Source organism: Alligator sinensis, unplaced genomic scaffold, assembly GCF_000455745.1.
Source record: "Alligator sinensis unplaced genomic scaffold, ASM45574v1 scaffold872_2, whole genome shotgun sequence".
Classification (NCBI taxonomy): domain Eukaryota; kingdom Metazoa; phylum Chordata; order Crocodylia; family Alligatoridae; genus Alligator; species Alligator sinensis.
The window spans coordinates 706,668-717,130 of NW_005842132.1; the positions used below are offsets into that span (position 1 = coordinate 706,668).

Sequence of the window (10,463 nt, forward strand, 5' to 3'; positions counted from 1 at the left end):
CCTCACTAGCCTTGGGGCCGGGGAGTCCTCTCTCAACATGCCAAGCAAGGGGATATATCCTAGGGAACGTCTCTCCCCAGACTCCCTCCATGCTCCTAAGGAGGAAGTGAGGAGGATGCACTCTTGAATTTCTCCTCTGGGGACAACTGCCCACATGCAGGCCTCCCTGCAGAGGTCCAGGGACTTCCAGGACCGCCCATGGCCAAGCACGTGACACAGCAGCCACAAGGGTCAGAAATGAAGAAAAAGACATTTATTTACAGTAACAAGTAAAACAGATGAAACGCATGTCCACCTTCCACGCCCCGTCCCCTCGGTCCTGCCCTCCAGCTAATGGCCAGGCAGGGCAATGGGGGGAAGCCCACGGTGGGTGCTGTTCCAGGGGCAGAGGAAACCAGGTGTCCATTTCTGTACAGCTGTCACTCCAGAGGCTGTGTCAACAAAGCCTTCACCCAGTGTCCTGATGGCTGCTGCTCCATGGCTTGTGTCTTTGATTCAGGACAAAGTTTTCCTGTAACCAGGGGGCAAGGAGAAATGGCACCTTGCAGCAGGGAGATCCTGGGCATGGATGTGCAGGCCTGGCTATGGGAAAGCCCTGTAGGGCACCCTTTGTCAGCCACCATGGGGGCAGCTAAGGGAAGGCTCGGCATGAGGAGATGTGGTTGTATCTGTGCAGGCATTGGAGCCGCAAGGAGATGGCGATATTTATTGCACTTGGCTGCCGATCTCAGCACTGAGAGAGGGGCAAGGGGTAGAAAGCTGTTTGCAACAGCAAAGGGGAGAGGAAAAGTTTGGTCCCTAATGCTCCCTCCTCCAGCTGGTCCTCTGCAACTCGGAGATCCCCGACGTCTGGAACTGGTCTCTGATGCCACAGCTCCCTTCCCGGAGGGGACAGGAGCAGAGTGGGGAAGGGGCTTGTGCTCATGTTTCACACGGCAGTGCACAGTGCCTTGTAGACTCTTGTGTCCCACCATGAGAAGGGAAGCTTGCCAGAGCCCTGTGCAAACACCTCTTCTGGGTGCCCTGGACATGGGCTGCTGGATACCTAACTGCCAAGCAGGTGATATCCGTGCACGCCATACCACTGAAAGCCAGCGAGAGCACTTCACAAACCCATGAGTGGGCACTGAGACCTTGCCCAAGCTGTCCACTAGCCACACGAGGGCCCCTGGCACCAGCACACCTGGGCATTATCCTTTGCTGGCTGCAGCAGCAGGCATCAGCTCACAGGGCCCTGGAGCAGCCAGTCAGGCTGCCGGTGGCATTCACAGACGTCCCCAGACAGCAGCTTGGGTGAGCTTGGGGCTCACCAGGCAGCTCAGGTTCCCAGTGGACGGCTGCATGGCGTGGGAAGATGGTTCTCCTGCACTTGGCTCAGGCGGCAGGGAGCACCCGGGCTGCTGGTGCAACCCCTCAGCCGATGGCTTGGCGGCCCCCAGCCCCGGTGGTCAGACAGCACCAGGGGAGGTAGAGAATGAGCATCACCCAGTGTCCTGCAGGCATCCAACAAGTCTCTTGATGCCCCGAGGTTCGAAATGCGGGAGAGAGAGATTCACCCATCCCTGGGTAGTGTCCAGGCTCAGCTTACTGGCTCCAGAGCAGCCTCTGGTCTCTTGGGCTCTGGATTCCTTCCATTTCCACGTGGGTTTCTCCAGCATTGGCTCAGGAAACCTGCAGGATCCTCCCAGCCCATGACAAGTGGCATCTTCAAGAGGAATGAGACACAGAGACAGGAAAAGGGAGATTCCCATTCTCAGCCCCCTTGTACCTTCCCTCTTTCCTCCATCCAGTCCCTGTGGCGGTCGTGCCGGGGATGGGGCTTTGGCTCTGGTTTCCTGCCATGCCTCAGGAGGAGAAGCACAAGCCGCAGCACTCCATGCAGATCTCCAGGCAGTCCGCGGACTCGCAGCAGGCGTCGATGATGCCGCAGTCCATGTCGCAGGGCAGGTCGCAGTCGGCGCACTCCCCGGAGTTGCAGCAGCAGCAGCAGATGCAGGAGTCCTCGGAGGTGCAGGAGCCGCAGGTGGCACAGTCCAGCACGATGTTGCAGAGGGTCAGGAACTCGCAGAAGAGGCAGGAGAGGATGCAGTGGACGCAGCAATCTAAGGGGGGGCAGAGGGAAGGAGGGCAGAGAGATCGGGGATACACCAGACATGGCGATGAACGGGAAGGAGAGGATGGGGGGGGGGGGGGGGGAAGACAGGAGTGAAGGACACTGTTAGACATGGACACCAGGCCCACAAACCCTCTGAAGGACTCCACGGCTTTGGCAGTACCACTCCTAAGAGGTACAAGGCTTAAGTCTCCAGCTCCACAGAGAACAGCACAAACAGCAGGGGAGGTCCTCCCAGTCTGAGAACAGACATTTGAGACCTCTTAGTTCTGCACCAGCCCAGGCCAATACCTAGGGCTGTGGGGATATGGGGCCTCTGAATGGCATTAGTGCCAACCTGTGCTGTCCTTGAGACTCCACGTAGGATCTAGCTTTTTACTATTGATTTTGGCTAGAAGGCGCACAGATCCTACCATGGTGGATGGCAGCACAAACTCTCAGAGAGAGAAAAAAAAACCAGAGGGCAAGTGGAGAGAAGCCTTCAGACCTTCAGTAGCTATTAAACACGGGAGTTAGGGATACAGCCTCTGAATCCAAATTTCCTAGACCTTCAATGCTGGAGGTTGCAAGTGAGAGAGGAAAACCCTTGGTCACACCCTGTTCCCTCTCCCATTCAGCATCCACTCTCTCCCCTAAGCGACACAGGAGATGGGGCAAGATGGACCTATGGCCTGACCCAGTAAACAGCAGTTCTCACGTTCCTGTGCACCTCAGCACTGGGGAAACGAGGACTTTGGCACAATGGGCTGCTTCCACTTTGCAGGGCTACGCCTGAATGAGGGAAGCAGGGCTGAGAAGAAGACGGCTCCTGGGACTCTCTGGAGCATCTCTGGAGGTAAGAATGGGCCAGGTGAAGGGGGTGCCTAGGTTATCACTGCACCAGGAGGGAGGCTGTGGACTAAAAGGAAAGGCACCTAAAGGTGTGTGACAACCGTGGCATGAGGCAGAAGGACTTAGGTTTCTTCAGGCAAGCAGAAAGCTCAGGGGAGCAGAGGACCTGAGGGGTGAGATCAGCTTAGAGAAAAAAGGAAGGAGAGGGAAGAACGGTATTAGCCTCTTGTGAGCCACATGGCTGGCTGGCTGGCTTGGGCAGCCCTTTGTGCTTTCAGAGGCCACAGTCCCTTTCTCCCCGTCCCCTGATCAGTGGTGCTTTCATTCCCATTAGCGTTAGCAGTGTCTGAGGGACAAGGGAGGGAGGGACACAGGGACAGCAAGTACCTTCCTGGGCCTCAATGGGGATCTGAGAAGAGGCCGATTTGGAGCTGCCTTTGCTCTTCTTGCTGCTCTGGCTGTTGATGGAGTGGTGGGACTGCAGCTTCCGGTGAGGCTTCTGGGAGCTGGGTAGCGAGTGAAGGACGCCGTTCCCCGCCTCTCCATTAGCACCGCCTGGGTCCGGGACATGCCCAGCACCGTTCTGCAGCAGCGGGGTGCAGTCCTTGGGGGTGGACGGCTGGAGACCCTGCTGAGCTGCTCGGACCTGGGGCTGGCCTGGTGTCGAGAGAGAGCGGTAGGTTAGCGTTAGACAGCATGACCTCCACAATACCATCTGTCACGGCAGAGAGGACTAGTCCTGACTGTCCTGGATGTAAAGGCACTTCTTTTACTGAGCTTGCGGGATCTGGACAGGCCTGTGGTTCTCCTCACCTCTTAAGCTCTCAGCCTGTCCTACCTCAAGCCACCCCAACAAGTCTCCCCAAGGCCTGACAAGGACCATGCAGCTTTGGAGGGGATTAGGGACGACAGGAAAGTGAGATCTTGCCAATGCTCTAGAAGAGGTACGCCTGCTCCTGCCTGGTCAGCCCATCTCCTGGGCTCTCCCAAGGCAGCAGCGCCATTACATCCAGTCACTGAGCAAGCACAGACAGAGATTTAGCAAGGCAGCAGTTCATTAAGCACTTAGATCATTAGCTCTTTTGGGCAAGGGACCATCTTTTCATTATCCATTTTCACATCTTCTATCACAACGGGTCCCTGATCCTTGCTTGGGGCCTCTGCATATAATAAATCATAATTAATAATACACCACACACAGAATGAGGCGAGTCTAACTGATCTCTGAGAGCCATCCTTTTTAATTCCCAGAGAGAAATGCCTCCACCATTCCTTCATGCTGGGGTGCTTGAGAGTAAGGGAGCTGATTAAAGTACCCAAATAAGCAGCTGATTTTCAAAGGGGCTGGGAACCCACAATACCTGCTGAGGTCAAACCAAGCCAAGGGTTTTCCTGGGTTGCAGCAGTTTAGGAACCCAAATAAAAACATTTTAGCCTGAATGCATTGGGTTCATAGGCTCACCATCTAAAGCATCTTCTACTTGTCACTGCTGGAGACAGGACATGGGGCTATAGATGATTCATTGGCCTGGCTCAGTGTGGCACTGCTTATATGCCAATGTCCTACAGCCAACAAGATTTAAACCCAGGGGCCTCAGCAACACACCACAGACCTTCACTGCTTGAACTAAAGGAGTAGCTCCTTGGATTGGCAGCAGTAGTTGGCTGCTATCCTCCAGTGGACCAACAGAGGAGACGAATGAAGAAGAAAGTCCTCATGGGTCATACATGGAGTAAACCCATCTACAAGCATGTGACTGTGCATGTGTATGAAGCCAAAGGAAAATGCCATTTAAAAGAGGGCTGCAGCAGGCCTTTGTATGGATCCGCTCCAAAACCAGGCTTATTTGTGTTTCATTTAAATCAGATTTAAACCACCCTGAAATAAGTTGCTCAGGCTGAAACAGGAGCCACTTGTCACAGGGGTTCACAACAGACAATACAACTGCTTGAAGACGATGCCTTTATTTAAAATGATACAACTGGGCGTGTGGGTTGCAGGGTCAGAGGACGGTGTCTGGGCAGGAAGGAGGCAGCAGAAGCTTTTTGCTCTGCATCCCGAGCAAGGCTTGCACACATCCTGGTGTTCGCAGGCAGCAGACGCCATCCTTTGGGGGACCTCAGGACAAAGCCTGGATGTTGCTGGAGCTGGTGGAAACATTTCAAAACAAAGCATAGGCAAGTGTGGACATGGGAAGAGGCAAGGGGAGGTTTGGGGATATTCACCTTCCTCCGGTTGCCCGTGTGAAGCTGAGACACGTTTCTAGCTCTTGTGGACCCTCCCTAGCAAAGACCTTCTGCATTTCTAGCTCATGGGGCTTTAGGCCCTCTGGTTATACTCTGCTGAGAAACTGGTCTGTTCTGACCAACCCTCCTCCCGCAGCTTCACACACATGAGCTAGGGAGGAATAAGGAGGCCAAGGAAACTAGGATTCTCAGCTGGTGGTTCAGGACATAAGGAGTGATGCTGATTTCCACCAGCTGAAGATCTGGCCTGATGCATGGGCACGAGGAAAGGGAGGCACAACACTGCTGAAGAAGGCGGAAATGCCCAGGAAGAGGAGAGACACATGGAGCAAAAGCTACAGGGTGCAGGAGGGGAGGAAGGCAAAAGAGAACAGTGAAAGGAGATGGAAAAGAAAGAAGAGACCTAGGGAAGGAGAGCTCAATGATTAGGACATCCATCTACAATTAGGAGAACTGGGGTCAATTGCTTGCCCATCACAGATCTCCTGCGTGACTGCAGACAAACCTCCAAGCTGTGGTGCTGAAAGAAACACTGCCCTTCCCTTCAGGACTTTTGGGCATCTGTCCCAAAAGTCCTGGTTGCATGCTTGGTTATTATGGCAAAGTGGGTCATACAAGATATTCATCCCAAAAGAGAGAGCAGGAAGTCAGCATGCCAAACACTTCAGGAAACTTGGTCCATTGAGGAGATGAGGGCTGACCACTGCCACCAACTTTAACTGAGTTAGGGACATTTTTCAAAGCTGTCCCACTGCTGCTGCCACAGGTTGCTCTCTAGTGGTGGCAGGGAGGTGGACAGACTGCTACTGCTGTGCTGGGCCAGCCTGGGAGACACTTTAGGTAAGAAACATCTATGCTCCAAGCTACAACATCACTACTGCCTGCACCGGGCGAGATCCCGAGCACCAGTCACACAGATCCAGGCCACCCCGGTCAGGTGTCTGAAAGCCCGTGCTCGATTCCCACTTGAAGCTGAAAGCCCATGCTTGATTCTAGCCTGTGGTCCAACCGGGGACGGACAGTGAGAAAGACACTTGACAACCCCGCACCGTGCAGTTCATCGCTTGAAACACATCCCGACAGCAAAAGCAAACCAGGCCTTTAATTAAAGGGATTCACAACCTCTGGCTGAACTTTTCTTTGGATGTTAATGGGAGGAATATTAATATCGGCTTTATCTGCGACTCCCCCTCGTCCTCACGTTCAGCTGAACTGAGACTGGCCAGCTTCCCAGCGCCCAGCCGATCTTCCCGGTATGAGCCAAAGTCTTGCTTGGCTCTACGGCTCACCTTGATGGTGCAAGACACCTGGTGGAAGGGGGCTGGAGTGGATTTTAAACCTCCTCTCTCCACGCATTGTAAAATTTGCCTCCTGATTGACCGGAGACGGGGCTTGGGCTGCAGATCAGAAGGGGCTAAGCGCTGCGCTCCCCAGCCGCAGCGATAAATAAATAAGCTGCCTGGTGTCATCTCTGCCAAACTCCGATTCTCCCTCTCCCCCTCTCCTCGGCAAACGCGCGATGATTCAGCAGAAAGGCTTGAGGGCAAAGGGCCGGGAGCCAAGCAGGGGAACAGTAGCCGTATTCTGCTCAGGGCGTCAGTGGGACAGGGAGCCTGAACTCCGGGGCCGAGAAGGGGCAGGACTGAGTCACGCTGCAAACATCAAGCAAGACCTCCAAATACAAGGTGCTTCTGTCTTGCGCCAGGAGCAAGCAGGCCGCTCGCGGGCAAAAGCTGAAAGCCGCGGAGGTAGAAAAGCAGCGTCTTGTTTTTCTAGCCTGGGTAAGCTGGGGAGGGCTGGGAGCCTCGCACAGCACCGGCCTTATGATGTGCAGCAGCACCGCGAGGTGGGGAATGCAGGGCAGGAAGCCGAGAGAGGGAGTTGTCGCTTCCTGCAGTGGGGGGGATGGCGGGGAGAGGGAGTCCAGGGGCTCCTCGCTTCCTTGGTCCTGCTGGTGGGTATGGCAAAAGAGTTGGCTTGGAAGCCACGTGGCCAGCAAAGGATACTTACCTGGCAGGGGAAACACCATGCATCTGGGTCCAAGAAGGCAATGCTCCTTAAGTGCTCCCGAGGATAACTGTTCTTCTGGCGTGGTTTAGTACCTGCCGAGGTGTTGGGGCTTAATGCCCATTTTATGGAAACGGGAGGCTCCTCCCTAGCTTGCTCCTGCACCATATGGCTGAGGGCAGGCGAAACTTGGGGGCATCCGAATCCCAAGCTTCCGAGCTTTCGCCTGCCCATAGGATGCTTGCCAAAAGACTTTGGAAATATCTGAAGCCCCTGGTGGGGGTGGAAGATGTTTGCCGGTTGTAGGGCCACTTATGGTTTTGGACTGACTCATGGATTCAGACTTGATTTGGCTGGCAACACGAAAAATTTCTTTTAAAAGGGCCAGCAAAGGATACTTGACCCCTCTCATATACGCCTACACAAGCCAGGGGTGTCCCAAGCTGCCACAGGGGCTGAAGGCTGGTTTTAGTGCGTTCCTCCTCTGTGGGGCAGTGAAGGCAGCTGAAGTAACTGGATCACGAAGAGGGCTGTGTTGGGTGCGAAGCCCCATCTCAGGGCATGATTGAAGGCAGGTGGAAACAGCCAGGAGCAAGGCAGTGGGAGGGGAGGAGGAAGGAAAGAGTGACGAGAGAAACGGAAGAAAGAGCAAGCAAAATTTGGGTAAAAGCAGACTCCCCTCTTCCACACTTTTGGCCACTGGAGCCATGTGACCATTGGTATCACGTGGTGCCCTTACAAGTTCATTGACTGTCACCATGAAGGTCCCATCCTGCTCCTAATAAAGTCTACGGGAAAGATGTCCTCACGGATGTCAGTGGAAGTGGGGGTGGGCCTGAAACATCATGCAGTGGAATAACTTGGAAACGAGTGTTGGCAGAGAAGCAAAGGAGCCACAGCTCAAGATGGCCAGGGTCTGGTTTCCAGCAGGGCCGGTTATATTCAGTTCCCACTAAAGTCAGCGGGAGCTAAAGCGACTTGGCGCCTCTGGAAATCAGCCTCCCAACAAGTTTTCTATCATTATTTATCACAAGCCATTTATAGAAGTTATGTTTTTCTAGGTTTAATCTGGACTACAGCTGTAACTATATACATGCAAACGTCTGTAGTCTGAATTCAAATTGGTTCCAGTCTGAATGAACTAATCCTCATTGAATAAGCATTAAAATTAACGCAGGCTAGGGCAGTCTGAATTAGGCAATTTCAGCTGTATTAATTAACATGTACAGGCAGCGTTGCTTTTAGGAAAAACAGTCCTTAGGAACTCAGATCAGCACTGCAAATATCGGTCCCAGCAAGGGAAACTCGATTGGGTTTTTGCAAAACAGTGGAAGGTATCAGGTGCAAAGTAACACCTTTACAAAAGCAAATGTGCCAAGAACAATTCACCCTGCTCCGTATCAGGTCAAGTACAGCTTCTGGAACAGCACTTTAGATAACTGCACCAATGTAGCAGTGTTTACACAGGATTATTATCACCTCCTAATTACTTCCAACCTCTGCTAAGGGGCTGTCAAGTGTATAGACTGTGTATAGCCAGTGCCCCCCCTGCCATGATAGTCAATGATCATCTATTAACCCTTAATTTGAATTGAAATTTGATTCAAACTGCATGATGCAAATCAGTTAACACCGTTTAGAAAATGCTGAGCACATCTACAAATGGCCACATTGTCCTAGGCATGGCCGCAATCACGGGACAGGACCCCTTGTGCCAGGCACTGTACCATCAAAGAACCAAAAGATGGGTTAGGGCATTTATAGGCATTTAGGGCATTTATAGATATGCTTCAGGAGGTGGGGGTGCTTTAATTAGCACAGTTCTGAGAGCTGTGCTAATTAAAAGCACCCGAAGCATCACATGTATCAGCGCCCCTGTGCTGAAAATGGCAGACAGGCACTTTGAACTAATGCTTATCAAACAAGCTTTAGTTTAAAGTGCCCTGCCACCATTTTTCAGCACAAGGATGCTGAAACACATGACACTGGAGTCTGCTGGAGGGCAGTAATTACCATGCTCCAGAAGACTCGATTAAAGCGTGATGAACGCAATTAGTCGAGTCTGCTCCGATGCACTGTAATTACAGCACGTTGGAGCAACCTCCCTGCATGTGTATAGAAGCCCTCTCATTCTAACTTATGTTGGGCATCTAAAATCAGTGGCTGCAGATGAAATTGGGCCCGATCATCTTGTTTAACCATTCTGTGAGTTCCTTTTTAAAGCTTGGACCACCATGGACCTGCACAAGCTAGAACTGCAGTGCCCTAACTCCAATAAATCTCTTGGGTCTTTTTGATTATGCTGTAACAAGAGACAGCCAAACAGATCTACAGCTATAAAACTGAAGAGGAGGATGGCGTGTGATTCCAGGGCTCTGGGCTCACTGCCCCATGGCTGTTTAGACTGTTTGGTACAGAAGGGACTGCACCTACAATGTATGTACATACAGCACCTAGCACAACCATGCAGCAATCTCAGCTGGGGCCTGTAGAGGTGACTATAATACTTACAGCATATGGGGGCACCCATGGGCATTTCAGCACCTGCTCCATTGAGATGCCCATGAACCCAGTCAGAGCCTCAGTGTCAGCTCAGCAAATTCCTACCATGGCATTTAAATCCACTCCTGAAAATATGGGGTTGCTCTGACATGGCCTGAACTGCAGTAGCATGAGTGAACCGTGATCATCATCATTACTTTGGGGGGTGAAATTACATAGTGGCAAGTCTCCTAATCAGAAAATTACAGGTGGGGACTCTGCTGATGATAAGAATTTTGCTTCCAGCTGCTCATTACCATTTCTCTTCCTTGCTGCGGCTGGGCTGGGCTCATCGCCCTTCTCCCAGACACACCGGCCACAGCTGGGATTGGTTAGCGCGGCATCTCTTCCAGATGTGAGAGGTATGACACACGTGCCTGAGCTGGGGGAGGGACAGGGCTGGTGTGAGCTTAGTATTTCCACCATTCGAGATGAAAGAAGGCCAAATGTTGAAAGCCTGTTGGGCACGCACTCATCTCTGTTCACAACCCTTCCTCAAAGCCCCACCTGCAGTACAACTCTACTGGAGGAGATGAACCGATGCCCATTGCAGTCCATGGAAGTCTTTCAAGGTCAGAGTCCAGGGACCCACTTAGCCCCACGGCTGTCCCCTGATACGGTTACAACACTGACTGCTTTCTGCAAAGCAGCTGCCAGACACCCTGAGCAGGCTGTTCTGCTCCTTGAGAGCTGACAGCAACAGACAACACAGAGGAGGGAAAGA

The 10,463-nt window shown here is 52.7% G+C and overlaps 1 protein-coding gene across 2 annotated transcripts in view; it reads right to left on the reverse strand.

Moving 5' to 3' along the window:
* Window positions 1-246: 246 nt before the first annotated feature.
* The window catches only part of MDFI (MyoD family inhibitor), a 39,102-nt gene continuing 28,885 nt past the window's right edge, over window positions 247-10,463 (reverse strand). For both annotated transcript variants that reach the window (XM_006025059.3, XM_025205803.1), the window contains exons 4-5: window positions 3,332-3,601; window positions 247-2,102 (exon numbers count right to left, since the gene is read on the reverse strand). In XM_006025059.3, coding sequence (XP_006025121.1) covers window positions 1,846-2,102; window positions 3,332-3,601 — 527 coding nt within the window. In that variant the 3' untranslated portion in view covers window positions 247-1,845. The remainder of the gene's footprint in view (window positions 2,103-3,331; window positions 3,602-10,463) is intronic.